The 22,565-nt window shown below is 38.8% G+C and overlaps 1 protein-coding gene and 1 pseudogene across 1 annotated transcript in view; both read left to right on the forward strand.

Annotated features, from left to right (window-relative positions):
- The window catches only part of SOAT1 (sterol O-acyltransferase 1), a 90,594-nt gene extending 72,255 nt beyond the window's left edge, over positions 1 to 18,339 (forward strand). Inside the window, exons 7-16 of the mRNA XM_006142314.3 lie at positions 3,761 to 4,043; positions 5,290 to 5,368; positions 6,333 to 6,414; positions 6,726 to 6,771; positions 7,435 to 7,564; positions 9,706 to 9,803; positions 13,014 to 13,112; positions 15,188 to 15,323; positions 16,358 to 16,503; positions 18,099 to 18,339. Of these exons, the coding sequence (XP_006142376.1) occupies positions 3,761 to 4,043; positions 5,290 to 5,368; positions 6,333 to 6,414; positions 6,726 to 6,771; positions 7,435 to 7,564; positions 9,706 to 9,803; positions 13,014 to 13,112; positions 15,188 to 15,323; positions 16,358 to 16,503; positions 18,099 to 18,155 (1,156 nt within the window). The 3' untranslated portion in view covers positions 18,156 to 18,339. The remainder of the gene's footprint in view (positions 1 to 3,760; positions 4,044 to 5,289; positions 5,369 to 6,332; positions 6,415 to 6,725; positions 6,772 to 7,434; positions 7,565 to 9,705; positions 9,804 to 13,013; positions 13,113 to 15,187; positions 15,324 to 16,357; positions 16,504 to 18,098) is intronic.
- On the forward strand, positions 169 to 1,888 carry LOC106733806 (elongation factor 1-alpha 1-like; annotated as a pseudogene).
- Positions 18,340 to 22,565: the final 4,226 nt, after the last annotated feature.

Here is a 22,565-nt window from a genome sequence, read left to right on the forward strand (position 1 = left end):
GTGGCCATCCCCCCGGGGGATGATTTCTCGCTTTCTGTCTGTCTCTCTGTCTGTGTGGCGAGCGCACGTGCCCTATAGCAAAAACCTCTCAAAAAAAAAAAAATTAAATAAAACACCTTTTTTGTAACAAGTTTGCTGCCAGAACACAGATGTTGTGAAAACCACCACTAAATCAAAGCCAGAATGGGAAAGGAGAGGACTCACATCAATATCGTCGTCATTGGACATGTAGATTCCGGCAAGTCCACCACTACTGGCCATCTGATCTACAAATGTGGGATCTACAAAAGAACCATCAAAAAGTTTGAGAAGGAGGCTGTGAGATGGAAAAGGGCTCCTTCAAATATCCCTGGCTCTTGGATAAACTGAAAGCTGAACGTGAGCTTGGTATCACCATTGATATCTCCCTGTGGAAATTTGAGACCAGCAAGCATTATGTGACTCTCATCGATGCCCCAGGACACAGAGACTTTATCAAAAACATGACTACAGGCACATCTCAGGCTGACGGTGCTGTCCTGATTGTTGCTGCTGGTGGGGGGGGGGATTTGAAGCTGGTATCTCTAAGAATGGGCAGTCTCATGAGCATGCCCTTCTGGCTTACACACTGGATATGAAACAACTAATTGTTGGTGTTAACAGAATGGATTATACTGAGCCACCCTACAGTCAGAAGACATACGAGGAAATTGTTAAGGAAGTCAGCACCTACATTAAGAAAATTGGCTACAATCCCAACACAGTAGTGTTTGTGCCAATTTCTGGTTGGAATGGTGACAACATGTTGGAGCCAAGTGCTAATATGCCATGGTTCAAGGGATGGGAAGTCACCCGTAAAGTTGGCAATGCCAGTGGAACTACACTGCTTGAAACTCTGGATTGCATCCTGCCACCAACTCGTCCAACTGAGAAGCCCTTGCATCTGCCCCTCCAGGATGTGTACAAAATTGGTGGTACGGACACTGTCTCTGTCGACCGAGTGGAGACTGGTGTGCTCAAACCTGGTATGGTGGTCACCTTTGCAACCAGTCAATGTGACAACTGAAGTAAAGTCTGTTGAAATGCACCATGAAGCTCTGAGTGAAGCTCTTCCTGGGGACAATGTGGGTTTCAATGTCAGGAACTTGTCTGTCAAAGATGTTCAATGTGGGAACCAGCAGTTAGCGTAATGGCTATGTCGCTGGACTCCCATGTAGTCGACCGCGGTTCGCGTCCCGGACCCGGTGGCTTAGAACTCATGCCAGGCACGTGTGCGTGCGTGCCCAAGATCCCAAGGAGGAGAAGGGATTGTGGCGTGACCATCCCCCCTGGGGGGTGATTTCTCGCTTTCTATCTCTCTGTCTGTCTCTGTCTGTCTGGCGAGTGCACGCGCCCTATAGAGAAAACCTCTCCAAAAAAAAAAAAAGATGTTCAATGCAGCAGTGTTGCTGGTGATAGCAAAAATGACCCACCAATGAATGGAAGCAGTTGGCTTCACTGCTCAGGTGATTATCCTGAACCATCCAGGCCAAATCAGTGCTGGCTGTGCCCCTGTACTGGATTATCACACAGCTCGCATTGCTTGCAAGTTTGCAGAGCTGAAGGAAAAGATTGGTTGCCGTTCTGGTAAAAAGCTGGAAGATGGTCCTGCTGGAAGATGCTCCTAAATTTTTGAAATCTGGTGATGCTGCCTTTGTTGATACGGTTCCTGGCAAGCCCATGTGTGCTGAGAGCTCTGACTATCCTCCTCTGGATTGTCTTGCTGTTCGTGGCATGAGACAGACAGTTGCTGTGGGTGTCATCAGAGCTGTGGACAAGAAGGCTGCGGGAGCTGGCAAGGTCACCAAGTCTGCCCAGAAAGCTCAGAAGGCTAAATGAATATCCCTGATTCCTGCCACCCCAGTCTTCATTGATGGTAGAAGAACAGTCTCAGGGGACCAGCAGTTAGCATAATGGCCATGTCGCTGGGCTCCCATGTAGTTGACCACGGTTCGTGTCCCAGACCCGGTGGCTTAAAACTCACGCCGGGCGCATGTGCGTGTGTGCCCAAGATCCCGAGAGGAGAATGGAGGAGAAGGGATTGCGGCGTGGCCATTCCCCCTGGGGGGTGATTTCTCGCTTTCTATCTCTCTTTCTCTGTCTGGTGAGCGCATGCGCCCTATAGCAAAAAAAAAAAGAAGAAGAACAGCTTCAAAACTGTCTGTCTCAATTGGCCATTAAAGTTAATAGAAAAAGACTGGTTAATGATAATAATACATCGTAAAACCTTAAGAAGGAAAGGAAAATATTTGTGGACCATTTTGTTTTTCTGCATGTGGTAGTTTTAAGTTATTAATTTTTAAAATCAGTACTTGATAATGGAAACAACTTGACCACAACTCTGTGATAGAATTTTGAGACCCATTAAAAGAAAATTTAATGAGAAACCTGTGTCTTCTTTTGGTCAAAAATGAGACTTCATAGAAAAATGTTAAGGCAAAAAGTTGAGTTTGTAATCACTCTTGTATTAAGAACCTGTTGGAACTTTTAAAGAATATGATAATTTAGATAATTTTTTCTGGGTTAGGAGTTAACACAACTCTGTGATAGAATTTTGAGACCCATTAAAAGAAAATTTAATGAGAAACCTGTGTCTTCTTTTGGTCAAAAATGAGACTTCATAGAAAAATGTTAAGGCAAAAAGTTGAGTTTGTAATCACTCTTGTATTAAGAACCTGTTGGAACTTTTAAAGAATATGATAATTTAGATAATTTTTTCTGGGTTAGGAGTTAAGGTCATTTCTCACCTTTCTAAGAAGGCAGAATCTTAGCAGAATGCCTGTTTACATATTTCTCTAGAAGGCCAAATCCTGTAATAATGGCCATGTGTTGTATATGAAATTTTGTAGTTAATCAATATTAAGTAAATTTGTTTGAACAATCTCAAAAAATGAATAAAAATTAAATAATTGCTAGAAAAAGAATTATTTAAAAAAATAAGCTTCTTGAAAATGAAGGGTAAAAATGTGTCTTTTTTTTTTTTTCTTCTTTTGAGAGGTTTTTCGCTACAGTGCACGTGCACTCACCAGACAGACAGAGAGAGACATAGAGACAGAAAGCGAGAAATCACCCCCAGGGGGATGGTCACGCCACAATCCCTTCTCCTCCATTCTCCTCTCGGGATCTTGGGCACGCATGCACATATGCTTGGCGTGAGTTCTAAGCCACCGGGTCCGGGACGCGAACTGCAGCCGACTACGTGGGAATCCAGCGACATAGCCATTACGCTAACTGCTGGTTCCCCAAAAATGTGTCTTTGATGTAAAACTTATTAAAGGATGGTGTGATTATAAATCGAATTAAGAGAATTTTTGGAAAATTAAATTTTGATATAAAGGTAGAATTATATGTTCATAGATTTTAAAATTTTACTTATTTGCTTCTGAAAAATCGTATTTTGCACATGAAATATTTAGTTGAATATTTTGCCATAGAATATTTTAGTGTTTAAAAATATTGAAATAAGAATCTAATCTTTCATAAGTTCATTCTTACTATCTTAGATATCTTAAGTTCAAAGACTATTAGTATTCTTATAAAATAATTGTTGAGATAAACTGTGAAGTGGGGAGTTAGAAGCAGGTCTCTTACCTAGCTGAACTGTTACATTCATGACATCACTGTATTAAAGTTGTTGTGTTTCCTAAGAGAAATGTTTGAATCTGAAAGTTTTGAATATTATGAACTCATTGCATGTTAAGAATCAGCTTATATGTTCTTTCTTTGTGCTTTTCTTCCCCAGGCTGGTGCTGGAGTTCAGTCTCCTGTCTTATGCTTTTGGCAAATTTCCTATTGTTGTTTGGACCTGGTGGGCCATGTTCCTGTCTACGCTTGGAATTCCCTATTTCCTATTTCAACGTTGGGCTAATGACTACACCAGCAGTTCTCACCCAGTGATGCATTCTCTCTTCTATGGCTTCCTTTTCATGGTTTTCCAGATTGGAGGTCTAGGTTTTGTACCAACCTATGTTGTCTTAGCATATACACTTCCTCCAGCCTCCCGGTTCATTGTTATACTTGAACAGGTGAGCTTTTGAGTGTTAACCAGTGCAGTGCTTATGCTTAGTTGAAGTAACAACAACAAAATAAGCTTATTGGAAATCAAGGGTTAAAAAAATATTTGATACTGATTCTGTTATTTTTAGCTGTAGTAACATGGATAAATTTTGATATCTGGTTCTTCTTGTCATTATCTATAAAATTAAAGAGTTAAATTAGATCATCTTAGAGGATTGATTCTAGGCTCAACCATGGCAGTATATGCTGATAGACACTGGCTTGGCAAGCAAAGGCCTTACAGAAGATGCAGTTTGATTTCTGGAGCTCACCCTAAAAATACCAGTGAAGTAGTACCTGCCTATAGTCTCAACTACTCAGGAGGCTGGGGCAAGGGGATTGCAACATAGCAAGACCCTGTCTTTTTTTTTTTTTTAAGAGAGATTTTTCCTAGAGGGCACATGCATTCACTAGAGACACAGAAAGTGAGAAATTACCCCCTACTACCACCACCAAGGGGGTTTGCTATACCACAGTTCCTTCTCCTCTAGGATTTTGGGCATGTACATACATGCACCTGGCATGAGTTTCAAGCCCCTGGGTCTGGGATTCAAACAGCAGTCAGCCATGTGGGAGTCCAGTGACATAACTATTATGCCATCTGCTGGTCTCACAAGACCCTGTCTTTTAAAAAAGAAGGGAAAAAAGATTCATTCTAGTATAAACATTCTCTGAATCTTGATAATGAAAGTAAATTACATTGAACTCTTCTGGATCAAGTAAAATTTTGTTCCCGAATACTTCTTGTAAAAGTAATATAAATTATTAATATTTTTGTAATTAAAAACTGATTTAAAAAAATGTGCCACAATCATTGTTCTGTCATTTAATTGTTTCCATCTAAGTAAAGGATTTTTAAAAAAATTGCTCATACACCCTTCATAATTTTCAGACTGTATTGGCTGTCTGTAATGCTCTATTTGACAAGTGGGAAAGGACCAGTTCAGAAGATTTTCTTCAAATAGACTTTTTAAATTTTTTAATTTATACTATGCCTGTAACAGTGCATAATACTTTGAGTAGTTACATGTCTTTCCTGGGAAGTTTTGTTTTGGATTAATATGCTTTATTCTGTAAAAGTGAACTTGTGTTAATATGTACAAATCTAAGAAGTTCTTTCGTATGAATATAATTCAGTGGTTTTGGGGGGGTGTCACTTTTAGGATATAAGACAATAATAGAAAATTCATCTTTCTTTTTCCCCTCCTTTTGTAGATTCGTTTGATAATGAAGGCCCACTCATTTGTCAGAGAGAATGTGCCTCGAGTCCTAAATTCAGCAAAGGAGAAATCAAGTATGTAATCCCATTAGGCTAATGGATTATTTATTTATTATTTTTTAAGTGATTCTTTTTTTGTTAAAGAATTATTTATTTATCATTTTTAATTTTCTGTAGGACACATCCACTCACCAGGGAGAGTGGGCCAGCAGATGGCATAATAGTTATGTTGTTGGACTCCCACATGGTCAACCACGATCTGAGTCCTAGATGTGACTTGAAACACACTGGGTGCGTGGGCATATGTGCCCAAGATCAAGGGAGGAGAATGGAGGAGAAGGGATTGTGGCATGGCCATCCCCCCGGGGATGATCTTTCATTTTCTTTCTCACTGTCTCTCTCTATGGTGAGAGCACACACTCTAAGGCAAAAACCTCTTTAAAAAAAGCAAGAGACAGACAGAGGGAAAGTGAAAAAGCAAGGTGTCAGGTCCAGGACTCAAACTATAGTTGGCCATATGGGAGTCCAGCGCCTTAACCACCATGCCACCTGCTGGCCCCAGGTTAAAGGATTATTAGATAGGATATTTCATACTGTGATATTTATTGGGATTGGTATATCACATTCTGTAGGGATTATGTTTGATTTAAAATATATAGAATCTATTATATATTGACTTTGAACACTCACTTTTTCCTAATTTTCTCTTCTTGCCCTTATACCTACAATTAAAAAGATAATTATTTTGTAACTTTACATTATTTTTGTGGGATGTTAATAGCCTCATTACATCTGTGCCTTACGTATTCTTTGCAAATTACTGTTTTAACTCTAAAAGTTATCTCAGTAATAACTTGGTTTAGAAAGATTATTAATCAGTACCAGAATAAGAACTAATTTTAGGAAATGAGGAAGAAACAAAGTGGACTAAGAGAGGTTATTTTATTTTTCCCTGATCTGTGCTACCTTATTTTCCTCTTTTAGTTTGGTTGAGAGAAATCAAAGAGCCTTTGATCTAAGTATCGTTTTCCTTCTCTAGGTACTATTCCAATACCCACAGTCAACCAGTACTTGTACTTCTTGTTCGCCCCTACCCTTATCTACCGGGACAGCTATCCCAGGTAATGGCGCTTTGTTGCAGTATATGATAAGCACCAGAAGTGTGGCACAGTGAGTTAGGATAGGTAGGCAGGGCGGGTTCATACAGGACTCCAGGAACATAGAATGAATGGGTGTTCATTTTTCTCTCTGGCATGGGGAGCCTCCAGTGGTAACTCTGTCAGTCTCATTTGATTACAGCTCTTGATAGGATTGTATTTCGTGTTAGCCCTAAGTAATAATCTGTATGGAAAAATATTAATTGCAAGGATATTTATTAAAGTTCAATTATTTACTTTATTTAGACAACTTATTTTGGTTCTTCCTTTTTTAGGACTCCCACTGTAAGATGGGGATATGTTGCTATGCAGTTTGCACAGGTAAATTTCTCCTAACACATAAGATGTGTTGAAGGAGATATATTTATATTTATAATAACGTAATTTTTTTTCGTATTTATAATAATAATCTATGTAAAGTGCAGATAAATTTAGGGACACTGGGAGTTCAGGAATATTTTCTCTTTAAGACTAGAAGTCTTTCAAACTGTTCCCAGTACGGCAAATAGTGTTTGGCTAGCACCCATAGCAATTTTCTCAAATAAAAGGCTACTTTAATTAGAGTACTTCTATATGGTTATTTCAGTAAGCTTCTAATTAATTTCTTCCCTCCCCTTTTGTTTTTAAAATGTACATATGTTTAAGTGTGATCTAAGACCCACAATTCTACCTTACCTCCTTATCAGTCATAAATCTCAAAAGATCCCATTTTAAATTCCTTCCTCAGTCAAACATGTAGCAAGAAAACCAAGTTCTAAGAGTGTGATCTTTTAAAAATGTCACTTGGTAAAGAGTTAGGAAAAGGTAAGATAGAAACAAGGCTTGAGTAATCTCTCTCAAAGATTATGTCAGTTTTATATACAGTGTTACATGGATTACATTAGCAGGTCAGGGATCACAAATGTGTTTTCTTTTAGAGGAAAAAATAGTTCTCTTTCCTTTTCCAAGCAGTCATTATTATAATTATCTATTCATTTGTTCCAGGTTTTTGGTTGCCTTTTTTATGTGTACTACATCTTTGAAAGACTCTGTGCTCCCTTGTTCCGGAATATTAAACAGGAGCCCTTCAGTGCTCGCGTTCTGGTCCTATGTGTATTTAACTCCATCTTGCCAGGTAACAATGGGCACTGGTTAATTTTAACATTTTATAAATTCACAAGGAAAATAGAAAGCTGTTGCATATGAGCACCTTTGGTTTACTTGCTGTGAAGTTATTCTACATATCTGTACCCATCTTTACCTCTTTTCTTTTTTTTTTTTTTTAATTTCTCTCAAAAATGAAATGTACTTCTTCCACCTCAGACCGATCTTTCTGTTTATCTGCTGGCCTTCACTCTGTGCACAATCCCTCTTTATGCTTTAGCTTCCTGTTCACTATTCAATTCACTATAATCTTGCTTCTAATCCAAGCAGGCCACTGAAATGCCCTTTTGAAAAATCACTAGTAACTTCCTGCTTCTAAACATAGTAAGTGGAGGGGCCAGCAGGTGGCTGGATTCCCACATGGCTGACGGTGGTTTGGATCCTGGACCTGGCAGCTTGCTTTCTCACTTTCCCCCTCTCTCTCTCTCTCTCTCTCACTCTGCCCCTCTGGTCAAATGAAAATAAATAAATAAATAAAGTTAAATAAAATAATTATTTTAAAAAAAATAACATAGTAAGTGGATTAGCCTTTAACGCAGTTTGACTTCCTTGAAGCATTGGATACCACTTTCCCTCCCCAGCCCCCAGAGGGCTTGTGCACTCACCAGAGAGCCCAGGAAAGCATGTGTACTTCTCAGTGGGCATGGTCACTCCACCATTCCTTCTCCATTTCTCGATCGTGGCAGGAATTTGGGCACATGTACACATGGTACCTGGCGTGGTTCCCAAGGTACCAGGGCTGAGGTTCGAACTACAGTTGCCACATGGGATCTGGTTCCAGTGTACAGCACTTAGCCATTGCACTACAGGGCAGCCACTGACCACAGTTTAAAATATTTCTTGCCACCGTTGTTTACTCCTCCTGTCTTTCAACCACATACCTTAATTTCATAACTCCACTCAGTCCATTTATTTATTATTTTCTAGAGATGTGCAAGTACCTATCATGTGCCAGGTGCTGAGGACATGGCAGTGAACATGACACATGTAATCCTTACCCTCTGGGTGCCTCATTTTAGCTATAGTTTATTCTGTCTTCCCTACATGCTAAGTGTTGGTAATATTTTTTTTGTCATTTACCTTCCCCTCTCTAACTTCCTCCAAGACTTATTCTAATATATCTTGGAACTAAACTTGATATCAGCATCTGTAGTAGGATATGTGTTACATATTTGGGTTCCTTTCTGTGTAGGCTGCAAATTCTCTGAGATCAAGGGTTGTTGTCTGGGAGCCATTCACAGTCTCTCACATAGTGTCTGATAGATAGTAGTGGCTCTGTAAATATTTTTAAATAAGTGAAAGGGATGGACATATATACCTTACAATATAATACAGTATACACTATATACATAGGGTAAACAAAGCGTTTATGGTCTTTGTTTCATATTAGAGATGACATTTAACATTGGGTATTGAAAAATAAGCTTTTGCCTGGCATAAAAGTGGTGAAAAGGTATGTCGTGGTGTGGATGCAAAGACAGAGTATTTTGGAGTGACAGAAGTCCAGTTATGAGCAATGTTTACAACTCTGAGGGTAGGGTCACCAGAGGTAAACTTAGACTAGGTTGTGTTAACTTGTCACTGTTAACATTTGGCACTGAATAATTCCTTATTTGGGGTGACTGTCTTGTGCATTATAGGATGTTCAGCTGCACCCTGGCCTCTAACAACTAGATAGCAGTAGCATAGTCCCACCCTTGGTGTGACAACCAGATATATGACAATGAGAGAGAATTGCAGAATATCTTGCGGGTGGGGGGGTAGGGGCTAAAAATCTCTCTCCTGGTTTTCACTGATTGGTTTAGAGGTATGTAAGGGGGCCAGGTTTTAAAGAGCCTTGGATACCAGCTTAAGCCATACATCTAAGCATTTCTGTTAAAAGCAGAACAGGTCATCTGTTATCTGTAAAACCCACTTGGAAGGAAGTTAATGCTTTGTAAAATTAAAATAGTTCACTTTCGAAAGAATACCATATTGTCTCTAGAAAGTATTTGCTGTAATAATAACTTTTACTTTACAGAATAATCTCAGCTAAACAAATGATGACATATAATTAACTGCTTGGTATGTGAGTGTTTGGAAAGACTGAATATTTGTTAATCTTATCTTTAGGTGTGCTAATGATGTTACTGTCATTTTTTGCCTTTTTGCACTGCTGGCTCAATGCCTTTGCTGAGATGTTGCGCTTTGGCGACAGGATGTTTTATAAGGTAATATATACTTGGACTCATCCTTTAACATTTTATGTATTTCTTATTTTTAAGTATTTGAGCATCATTGGCTCACATTAACAACTTTCTGACACAAAATATGAAATAATTTCCTTTCCTGCATGTTCTACCAGTATTAGGTCTGAGAGTCTGATATAGATACAGTTAGCATAGAGTCATCCATTTTTCTGATAATATAGCTAAGATCTTCTCCCTTTATATAGCGTTGGGTTTCTACTGGACCCCATGAGGGTATATTCGTGATTACTTATGGTGGGAAAGCGTTTGTCCAGAGGGCATTCTGAGACTTCACTGACTGTTTGCTCATTTGAAATTGGCCACTTAGTTCTTAACAGTGGACTCAGCAATTTTCCATTTAAGACTGTTGAATAGTTGATCAGGGAAATAACTTCAACTTCCTTTATTTTGAAAACCATGGATTCTGCTTAAAGTAGTATTCTTTAAAATAAATACTTTAACTTTATTTATTTATTTTAATTTGACAAGGGAGGGATAGAGAGAGAACGAGGGAAGGAGGGAGGGAGGGACAGGGGGAGAAAGAGAGAGAGAGAGAGAGAGAGAGAAAGAGAGAGAGAGAGAGAAAGTGAGAAAGCAAGCCACCAGGTCTGGGACTCGAACTGTAGTTGGCCATGTGGGAGTCCAGCACCCTTAGCCACCACACCACTTGCCAGCCCCTGAAATAGTATTCTTGTATTTCTAAAGTTGGAATTAAGCTCTAGGTTAGAAAGAGTGGTTTATAATGTTCTATAATTCTGCCAAAAGGCCCCCTTGAATTTTGTTGGTTGTTTTGACAATACCCCAAGTCCACCACTCCTTTCTCAAAAGAAACGTGTGGATTAAATGTCTGATTACATTAATACAGACGTAAAATTAGGAGCAAGAGATACATAAAGGGACATTGGAATTTGGAGGAGGCTACTATCTCACTCTGTGTGGTTGTAACTGAAATTTTGCCCTTTATGGGGCCAGCTGTTGGTATGGATGTTAAGGCTCTGGACTCCCACATGACTGACCACGATTTGAATCCTGGACCTGGTGGCTTGAGAATCAAGCTGTGTGTGTGTGTGTGTGTATGTGTGTGTGTGTGTGTGTGTGTGTCCAAAATCTTGAGAGGTAACAGATATATGACAATGAGAGAGAATTGCAGAATATCTTGGGGGTGGGGGGGTAGGGGCTAAAAATCTCTCTCCTGGTTTTCACTGATTGGTTTAGAGGTATGTAAGGGGGCCAGGTTTTAAAGAGCCTTGGATACCAGCTTAAGCCATACATCTAAGCATTTCTGTTAAAAGCAGAACAGGTCATCTGTTATCTGTAAAACCCACTTGGAAGGAAGTTAATGCTTTGTAAAATTAAAATAGTTCACTTTCGAAAGAATACCATATTGTCTCTAGAAAGTATTTGCTGTAATAATAACTTTTACTTTACAGAATAATCTCAGCTAAACAAATGATGACATATAATTAACTGCTTGGTATGTGAGTGTTTGGAAAGACTGAATATTTGTTAATCTTATCTTTAGGTGTGCTAATGATGTTACTGTCATTTTTTGCCTTTTTGCACTGCTGGCTCAATGCCTTTGCTGAGATGTTGCGCTTTGGCGACAGGATGTTTTATAAGGTAATATATACTTGGACTCATCCTTTAACATTTTATGTATTTCTTATTTTTAAGTATTTGAGCATCATTGGCTCACATTAACAACTTTCTGACACAAAATATGAAATAATTTCCTTTCCTGCATGTTCTACCAGTATTAGGTCTGAGAGTCTGATATAGATACAGTTAGCATAGAGTCATCCATTTTTCTGATAATATAGCTAAGATCTTCTCCCTTTATATAGCGTTGGGTTTCTACTGGACCCCATGAGGGTATATTCGTGATTACTTATGGTGGGAAAGCGTTTGTCCAGAGGGCATTCTGAGACTTCACTGACTGTTTGCTCATTTGAAATTGGCCACTTAGTTCTTAACAGTGGACTCAGCAATTTTCCATTTAAGACTGTTGAATAGTTGATCAGGGAAATAACTTCAACTTCCTTTATTTTGAAAACCATGGATTCTGCTTAAAGTAGTATTCTTTAAAATAAATACTTTAACTTTATTTATTTATTTTAATTTGACAAGGGAGGGATAGAGAGAGAACGAGGGAAGGAGGGAGGGAGGGACAGGGGGAGAAAGAGAGAGAGAGAGAGAGAGAGAAAGAGAGAGAGAGAGAGAAAGTGAGAAAGCAAGCCACCAGGTCTGGGACTCGAACTGTAGTTGGCCATGTGGGAGTCCAGCACCCTTAGCCACCACACCACTTGCCAGCCCCTGAAATAGTATTCTTGTATTTCTAAAGTTGGAATTAAGCTCTAGGTTAGAAAGAGTGGTTTATAATGTTCTATAATTCTGCCAAAAGGCCCCCTTGAATTTTGTTGGTTGTTTTGACAATACCCCAAGTCCACCACTCCTTTCTCAAAAGAAACGTGTGGATTAAATGTCTGATTACATTAATACAGACGTAAAATTAGGAGCAAGAGATACATAAAGGGACATTGGAATTTGGAGGAGGCTACTATCTCACTCTGTGTGGTTGTAACTGAAATTTTGCCCTTTATGGGGCCAGCTGTTGGTATGGATGTTAAGGCTCTGGACTCCCACATGACTGACCACGATTTGAATCCTGGACCTGGTGGCTTGAGAATCAAGCTGTGTGTGTGTGTGTATGTGTGTGTGTGTGTGTGTGTGTGTGTCCAAAATCTTGAGAGGTAACTGGAGGATTGGGGTGTGTCCGTTTCCCCTGGGTGATTTCTTTTTCCTCTCTTTCTGGCAAGTGCATGTGTCCTATGGCAAAAACCTAAACAATTTTTTTTTTAACTCTTAATGATACCACCAAACAGCATTCTCTCTTACATGTTAACCAGGTAAGGGGAGGGCTTACTGACTACTGTTATAATTCTGTATATTCTGGTAGCTTCCATCAGCACCTGTTTGCTATGAGACATATTGACGCTAGGACTTAATTATACAGAGCACTAGAATTAATGTCATATTCTACACTAATAATCAAAATGCCTCGTAAGGTTTTTCTGACACCACTGTATAGGTTATCACAACCTGTGTTCTGTATGTATGTTCTTTGGGAACATGCAGAGGTTTTTGCGTTGGTACTATGTGTGTGTCATTTTATACCTTTACCTTTTTTCTCAGGATTGGTGGAACTCCACGTCATACTCCAATTATTACAGGACCTGGAATGTGGTGGTCCATGACTGGCTATATTATTATGCTTACAAGGACTTTCTCTGGGTAAGCAGCAAGATTTAGCTGGTATTACATAAGAAATGGAGATTCTTCCCCAGAAAGTGACATTGAGTAGTTGGAGGTTCTACTTAATTATTCATGAGGAAAGGGTGGTGGTATTTTACTTCAGTTTTCTTATGAGACATCTAAGAACTCTTCTGGTTTAAAACATACTGCTTCGAAACCAGGGCATATGGTACTGGGTCTAATACCATTTTTTTTTTTTTTTACTGGATTTTCTCTCACACGATTATAAAGGAAGAACGCTTCAAGCCCTTGAGGAGGGAAGTGGCCCACCAACAATGGGTCATTTCTTAAAACTCTCATAAGGAAAAAATAACCTCCCTCTAGCTTTTTTTCATTTGTTTTGTTTCATTTAAACATGCAGAAACATCTATGTGTAGATTTATGTCTCTCCCATCAATGGCATGTTTTTCTTTTCTTTTCTTTTCTTTTTTTTTTTTTTGCTATAGGGCGCGTGCGCTCGCCAGACAGACAGACATAGAGACAGAAAGCGAGAAATCACCCCCCAGGGAGGATGGTCACGCCGCAATCCCTTCTCCTCCATTCTCCTCTCAGGATCTTGGGCACGCACGCACACGCGCCCGGCGTGAGATTTAAGCCACCGGGTCCGAGACGCGAACCGCGGTCGACTACGTGGGAGTCCAGCGACATAGCCATTACGCTAACTGCTGGTTCCCAGTGGCATGTTTTTGAGACATCCTTTAGAGCAGAATATATTTCGACTGATGAAGTATAATTGCAAATCTTGTGATTAAAACTGGTGTCTTTGAGGGCTAGCAGGTGGCTGCAAATTAAGGTGGCTGGATTTCCACATGACTGACCGCGGTTTGAGTCCAGGATCCAGCGGCCTGGAAATCATGCCAGACATGTGTGCATACATGCCCAGAATCCCAGGAGAAAAGAATGAAGTCCTTGTTTACAAGGTGACCATTCCCTCTTTGGGATGATAGCTCACTTTCCCTCACTCTGTCTCTTTCTGGCAGCACCCATGCCCTGTGACAAAAACCTAAAACAAAACAAAAAAATGGTGTCTCTGCTTTACAGTTTTTATTGTTAAATAAGGACACCCTTTGGCTGCATCTTGTGGTGGAAACAGGATTGTATTTGAGTGCAGGTCCAATCCTTTTTAAGTGTAATTTCAAATATGAAGTACCTTCCCCCTTCTTAAAAAATGTTTTTTGCTATAGAGCTTGTAGCATCCCCCACAAAGGGATGGCCATGCTGTAATCCCTTTTCCACCTTTTTTTCCCTTGAGATTTGGGGCATGCATGCACACATGCCCGATGTATATTTCTTTTCTTTTGAGAGAGATTTTTGCTGTAGGGCGTGTGCTCACTGGAGTCACAGAGGGAGAGACAGAGAGACAGAAAGTGTGAAATCACTCCCCTGGGGAAATGGCCACGCTGCAATCCCTTCTACTCCATTCTCCTCCTGGGATCTTGGGCACACATGCCCATGCACCTGGTTTGAGGAACTTCAAGTCACCGGATCCAGGACTTGACCCACAGTCATCCATGTTGGAGTCTAGCAGCGTAACGCTATGCCCTCTGCTGGCCCCCGAATGTAGTTTTCAAGCTGCTGGGTCTAGGACTTGAACTGTGCAGTTGGCCATGCAGCCACCTTAACTACCATGTCATTGGCTGGCCTTCCTCTCTAAATCTTAGTTTTGTTTTCTGTGAAAATGGAGAGGATACCTGCCTTATCCACTATACAGTATTACTCTAAATTTGAAATTTTATATATAATTTATATATTAGAAACTATATTTTGTTGACCATATTAGCTTACAAATAGATGTTATTTGTATTTTTGAAAATTACCAGATGTTTGAATATTAATATTTTGGAAAATGCCTCATTTTAATAAAATAAGAATTTATGAGCATTTTTTTATAATTAATAGTTTTGGGTTAATTCAAGAAGTAGACTTGGAAAATCAAACATGAATATAATTAAACAAGGGCCTTTGGCATGTGATTATTAGAAGTCTTATATGGTTCATGATTAATTACTTCAAAAAAATTTTAAATTCTTTTTTAATGGTTTCCTTTCCTGTAGTTTTTCTCGAAAAGATTCAAGTCTGCTGCCATGCTGGCTGTCTTTGCCGTGTCTGCCGTGGTGCACGAGTATGCCCTCGCTGTCTGCTTGAGCTTTTTCTACCCAGTGCTCTTCGTGCTCTTCATGTTCTTTGGAAGTAAGTATCTTACTGTCTATGAACTGGGTGTCATTAAAGTTAGAAAGGAAAGAAACCATAAAATCAATATAGAGGGGCCAGCAGGTAGCAGAGTGGTTAAAGGTACTGGACTCCCACTTGGCTGACCACAGTTTGAGTCTTGGACCTGGCGACTTGCTTTCTCACTTTTCCTCTTTCTCTCTCTCTGTCTCTGGTGGACCCATGTACCCTATTGCAAAATTAAAAAATAATATTGATAACTAAAGTTAATTCTTTTTTAAAAATCAGTATAGAAGGGCTAGATAGTAGTAATGCATTTCAGAGTGTTTGTGTACCAGATGGGCAGAATATTAACTTTCAATAATTTATTCACAACTCTATTTCTAGATATTTAGTTTGAAGTAGGAAAATTAACTAGGTGACTTCTTGAAGTTCTTTGATAACACCGATCTGGTAGATCATGGAAACCTTCAACATTACTTCCCCATTCATAATACTGTCAGTATATACCACCTGCAGAGGGACAAGTTAGAATATAAATAATTCCATGAAATGTACTTTCTTTTTTTCTGGTTTTTTTTTTTTTTTTTTGGAGAGGTTTTTGCTATAGGTCATGTGTGCTCGTCAGAGAGACAGAAAGCGAGAAATCACCCCCCAGGGGGGATGGCCATGCTACAGTCCCTTCTCCTCTATTCTCCTCTTGGGATCTTGGGCATGCATGCACACGCGCCTGGTTTGAGTTTAAGCCACCGGGTCCGAGACTCGAACCGCGACCGACTACATGGGAGTCCAGCGACGTAGCCATTACGCTAATTGCTGGTCCTGAAATGTATTTTCATGTGTTGATTACTGATTTCCTATTAATTGTTGGTTAATGAATTTTAATACTGAAGTTTCATTTTATTTAGAGGACTAGTGACCCAAACAAAGCTTGTATGTAAATAATTGAAGCCTGCTGTAATGCTTAAGTTGTGACAACACACATCTGAGACCCCTCACCCCCTAATACATTGTTCTGATAACTGTATATTTTTTTGTTCTCTTCCTAACTTTAGTGGCTTTCAACTTCCTTGTCAATGATAGTCGGAAAAGACCAATTTGGAATGTTCTGATGTGGACGTCCCTTTTCTTGGGCCAGGGAGTCATTCTGTGCTTTTATTCTCAAGAGTGGTATGCACGTCAGCACTGTCCTCTGAAAAATGTGAGTCAATCATCCAACTGCAGTGCAAAAGTAGCCTATTTGGGGACCAGCAGGTGGCGTGGCGGTTAAGGTGCTGGACATTCCCACAAGGCTGACCACCGTTTGAGTCCCAGACTTGGTAGCTTCCTTTGTCACTTTCCCTCTATCTCTTTCCTCCTCTGTGTCTCTCTCTAGTCAAATTAAAATAAATGAGTGAATAAATAATTATTAAAAAAAGTAACCTATTTGTCCTGATTGTGAGGCTGGGCAGTATTATGAAGAAGGATAGTAGGCCAGCCAGTTGGTGGAGAGTTAAGGTGTCTAGATCCCACATAGCCAAGTGTATGGTTCAAGTCCTGGACCCAGTGTCTTGAAAAACATGCCTTGCACATGTGCACGCATGCCCAGAATCCCAAGAAGAGAGCAGAGAAGGGATTGTGCTATGGCTGTCTCCCCTGAGAGGTGACTTCTCATCTTCCCTCTTTATCTCTGTGTCTCTCTCTCTCTCAAGTGAGTGCATGCTCCTATAGTAAGAACTAAAAAAAGATGATGTGGAATTAATGTTAAAGAGAGGGAACTGTGGAATGTAAGCATAAATTTATTATCTAACCTTAACTGTACATCCAATTTTTCTTTGTGTTTTTTTTTTAAATCGAATTCTTCTCTAGCTTTTTTTTTTCCCTCTCTTTTACTTTTTCTTTCACCCCTTCCAATTTTTTTCCTGTCTTCTAAAAATATAGGTTTTCTCCAGGGTTTTCCCAGCCACCAAACAGCATTTTTCCTTCTTCCTTTGCAAAACAGTAAATTCTTGTACAAATGTGAGACAACACAACACTGAAATGCCTGAGATTCCATTTTTCTTGATTCATATTTTTTGGCTTTCTTTTCTTTTCTTTTTTGTAATTATATTCAGGTTTCATTTATTCTTAGGGCTTTCGTTTTTAACGCTATATGGATAACTCCCAAATTGGGATGAGGGGTTCTATCTGCCTAGTTATTTCTCATAGATACTTATCAGATAATCTGTTTGTTAAGCTTCTCTTCCTTTGAATATATACCCTATTTTAGTTGTCCAACTCTTCCCTGTTTATTTCCTATTAGTCCCCTTAGTGCTTCTGAACTAATTGCTCTTGACTCCAAATTCTGTCTTTGTTTCATATTTGCTCTTTGCATACAGATTCCACATGTCAGATTTGATTCCTCTGTGAAAATTTAGTTTGGATGCTGTTTCTTCCATGAAGCTTTTCAAATTCATTTCCCTTTTTTTCCCCTATTTCTAAACTTTCATAGTACCTTCATCTGCTCCACCTGTAGATAATTCAGTAATTTAAAACCTCTTATTATTGTCATTTGTTTATTTTGTTATCCTTAACATACTACCATTTAGATTTGTTCGGCTACTAAAAGTAGAGCTGTACTAAAATAAAAAGGCAATATGTAATTAGGTTGTCGGGAAAGCCATGACCTAGTTTCCTGTTTCTCTTTGCAAAAACGTGTCATGACTTTTCCGACAACCCTAGAAAGAGATGGTGCTTATGTACAGTTCGGCATCATCACACCTCACCTACACAGTGTAAGCAAGTAAGCTGTTCTTCCTTTCTTCTTTCTCATTGTAGCCCACATTTCTGGATTATGTTCGGCCACGTTCCTGGACTTGTCGTTACGTGTTTTAGAAGCTTAGACTCTGTTTCCGTCCTTGTGTCTGAAGATTGAGTACTCTGCCTGACTTGGGGCCAGCTGTTACTGAAGTCACACCCGGGTTATTTGGAGCACTCCAAGGTTTACAGACGGCTTATTCCATTCCTAGGTCACCTGAAGCTGACCTGTTGGAAGTTCATCGGAGGCTTGTACAATAAAGCAAGACTTTCTTTTTCCTTTTTGGGAGAAGGGAGACTTACAGCTGGAGTAATGACAGATTTTTGCTGTATCATGCATATCATCTTAAGCTTCAGTAATGACATAGCTGTTTTTGTTTCTTGACTCCGTCCAATCAGATTAAATCTTCTCTTTTCTTGGCCAGTGAATTAGCCAAAACAACTCAAGAAGAAATCATTTAAGTACCTCTGGCTTAGGCTTTCTTTCATGCACACTGCTAGAATGTGTTACTAATTAAACATGTACTTGGGGAAGAAAGGAATATAATGTGGGATGATTTTTTGCTACTTCTAGAGGAAAGAGAGAAAAATATTTTGCAAAGATAATCTTGTTAAACATCCTATTTTGAATTCTTTTTCAAAAAGTTCAGTTCTATTTAATATTTACTTTTTCTTCATATAGGTCGTATTTTCTGTGAAGCAAAAACATGCCTTTCACCTTGAATTCTTGAGTTCGCATGAGTAATATATATTGAGGGGATCAGAGTAGGAATAGAAAAAGAAGTGGCACAGGAAAAAGAAAAATGTAAGTCTTAAAATTTCCAAAGTAATTTTTTAAAAAAGGTTTTTGCCATAGGGCACATGAGCTCACCGGAGAGAGACAGAGAAGACAGAAGGAAAGTAAGAAATCACCCGGTGGGGGGGATGGCCATGCCACAGTCTTCTCCTTTCTCTTCCTGGGGTTCTTGGGCATATACCCACATGTGCTTGGCATGATTTTCAAGCCACTGGGCCCAAGACTAGAACCACGGTCAACCATGTGGGAATCCAGCACCTTAACTACTATACCACCTGCTGGCCCCCCAATTTAATTTTTTAAAAAGATTTTTCAGAGTCAATCATGTGTTTAAATTATTTTATCATGGAACTTACATGGAATTTTTTTTATATTTAATTTTGAGATTAAAAACATCTTTTAGGTTATTTTAAACTATCCTTTGGTAAAGTTGTTTTACTGTCTTAATACTGACTTACCTTGAATTATTCTGCAGACTCATGAGTCTGTAATGTAAGTATTAATCACCTCTATTAATATTAAAGTGATTATTAAGAACCCAGAAGCTGGCTTCTGCATTTGCTTAATTGTTATACTTTTAAAAACATGCCTTTCACCTTGAATTCTTGAGTTCGCATGAGTAATATATATTGAGGGGATCAGAGTAGGAATAGAAAAAGAAGTGGCACAGGAAAAAGAAAAATGTAAGTCTTAAAATTTCCAAAGTAATTTTTTAAAAAAGGTTTTTGCCATAGGGCACATGAGCTCACCGGAGAGAGACAGAGAAGACAGAAGGAAAGTAAGAAATCACCCGGTGGGGGGGATGGCCATGCCACAGTCTTCTCCTTTCTCTTCCTGGGGTTCTTGGGCATATACCCACATGTGCTTGGCATGATTTTCAAGCCACTGGGCCCAAGACTAGAACCACGGTCAACCATGTGGGAATCCAGCACCTTAACTACTATACCACCTGCTGGCCCCCCAATGTAATTTTTTAAAAAGATTTTTCAGAGTCAATCATGTGTTTAAATTATTTTATCATGGAACTTACATGGAATTTTTTATATATATAATTTTGAGGTAAAAACATCTTTTAAGTTATTTTAAACTATCCTTTGGTACAGTTATTTTACTGTCTTAATACTGACTTACCTTGAATTATTCTGCAGACTCATGAGTCTGTAATGTAAGTATTAATCACCTCTATTAATATTAAAGTGATTATTAAGAACCCAGAAGCTGGCTTCTGCATTTGCTTAATTGTTATACTTTTAATGGTAGTATATTTTTAGATGAAACAAATTAGTATGCGACCGTTTCAGTGAAATGCTCTTGGTATGTCAGGTTTCTAGGTTATAAAATGCCCATCCCTTATTCATAGTGGCATGTAGGAACTTTATGTGTATGTATGAGGTAAGATTCTGTTTGTAAAGACTGAGCTTTGGAAACGATATCAGAGACCATGTAGTTTAACTTTCCATCCAGAGAAGTGAGACTTTATGAATTATTCAAATGAGTATTATTAATTTAGGGCAGCCATGTGAAAGTTTGTTGGTATTCTAACAGTCCTACTGCTAACCAGAATGTTTTGGGAAGCCTTTTGAATTGTTTAAAGTCAATTTGGGTCTCATAAGATAAATACAGTTTCTGAATAGTCACAGCTTAATTTAGACCACAAGTATCATATTACTTACCCTATCTTTGTTCCAGATAAGTTTAGGCATTTTTCAAACATCAAATCCCACTTCAACAGGCACCAGTGCACTTCCAAGGAGGTTACTTTTAAAAAGCCATTCTGTGTGTTCTCAAGCAGTCATGTGCCGACAATAGCATTGTAATGGAATCGTGAACCCACAATAAGACCGCTTTCATACAGCTTGTAATTTCTTGGATTATAAAAATACAATGTGTCACTCACTTGAATTTAAAATGATATTTTCCATATAAGATTGGTCTAAGATTTGGTTTTGAATAAGCTAGTCTTTTAGAGAAAGTGAATGGAATTCCTAGGTCTATTTCTGTAAAGTAATATTTTAACTGTGCACTCCCAAGAGAGGTCTTCGTTGCTCTGTCATGGTTCTGAATTGACTACTGTATTTGTTGGATCAAGGCTATTTAAAACAAACAAAAAACCCTCATTTTTCCTTTTGTTTACTAGTGATTTTTTTCTGCCCAAAATTTTAAGTGACAATCGATAAATAAGTGTAGAACCACAGACTGTTGAGAAGCTAAGCTAAGGCTGTTCTGCTTTTAGCAAGTCTTTTCTTTAAACCACTACCTACACTTCTAAACAAATAAATAAAAGCTAAAACTCTTGCTAATGTGTATCAGGAAGATTTATTTTTCTTATTTTGCTGAAAATTATTAGTTGAAAATTATTTTTAGTTACAGGATAATACTTTTTTACCTTCTTAGAATTTCTTTTCTGTAAGTTTTAATGATGGTAACCGTTGTTTTGGGTGTGTTATCCAAGAGAACAGCTAAATAAGCATGTTACTTCACTTGCACATTAGATCTCTAATTGGGTCTTTTGGTGCCTTTATTTGTGGGGTAAATTTGTTACGTGATTTTATTCTCAATCATGGATAATGAAACAAGATGGAGTTTTGTTTTGTTGGTAGTGAATTAATGTACTGCATTTGCTTCGGTAAAATTGCCTGGTTCATGTTAGAGTATAATTAGAAAACTGAGGCTGCTTTTAATCTGTGATTACAATATATGGAAGTGAAAGGAATGAAGTAAATATAGCTCCTTGTGGTTGAGATGGTGACAGTGGACCTGAAGGCCTTATTTGAATGGGTCATCCATTCTCTCCTACCCCAAAATATCCTGTGTGAAAACCATGGTGCAGTGAAAAAGAGCATATCTTTGATTAAGATAGCCTGGTACTTTCTAGCAATGTGACCTTGGGCAAAATTGCATCATTTATCAGAGCCAGCCACAGTTTTCCTCATGTGTAAAATGAGGATAATAACTACCTCATAGTGGGCCGGCAGCTGGCATGGTAGTTAGGGATGCTGGACTTCCACATGACCGGCCGCGGTTTGAGTCCCAGATCTGACAGCTTGCTTTCTCACTTTCGCTCTTTCTCTCTCTCACTCTGTCCCTATTTGGTCAAATTAAAAGAAGTAAAGAAAGAAAGTTAAATAAAATAATTCTTTAAAAAAGAAATAAAAATAACTACCTCGTAGCATTGTTGTAGAGCAATACAATAGCCTGGGCAGAAATAGGGTGGCATTATTTTCTTACCCTCCCTAAATTCTAAACCTGAATCCTTATCGTGTGTCTCATTGATATCTTTTTTAAATGTTAATTTTTCAGCCCAACTTGTGACCTAGTGGTTAAGGTGGCTGGATCCCATGTGGCTGTCAATGCAGTTCTAGTCCCATACCTGGTGGCTCGGAAAACACACCAGGTGTGTGTTCATGCATGTCAAAAATCCTAAAACACGGAAAGATGGAGGAGAAGGGATTGCAGCATAACCATGCCCCGTGGGGAGTGCTTTCTTGCTTTCCCTCCCTCTGGCAAACACACACCCCCTAGCAAATTAAAGAAAAAATAAGTAACTTTCAAATGTTGCATGCTCCCAATAATATATACTCCTCCTTTGTAGACTGTCAGGATAATGTGAATTGGCATTGTACCTTCACCTAATAGACTTTCCCATGATGAAATTTATCTAGTCTTTTTTTTTTTTTTTAAAAGGGGGGTTT

This window comes from Tupaia chinensis, unplaced genomic scaffold (assembly GCF_000334495.1).
Source record: "Tupaia chinensis unplaced genomic scaffold, TupChi_1.0 Scaffold000074_1, whole genome shotgun sequence".
Taxonomy (NCBI): Eukaryota; Metazoa; Chordata; class Mammalia; order Scandentia; family Tupaiidae; genus Tupaia; species Tupaia belangeri.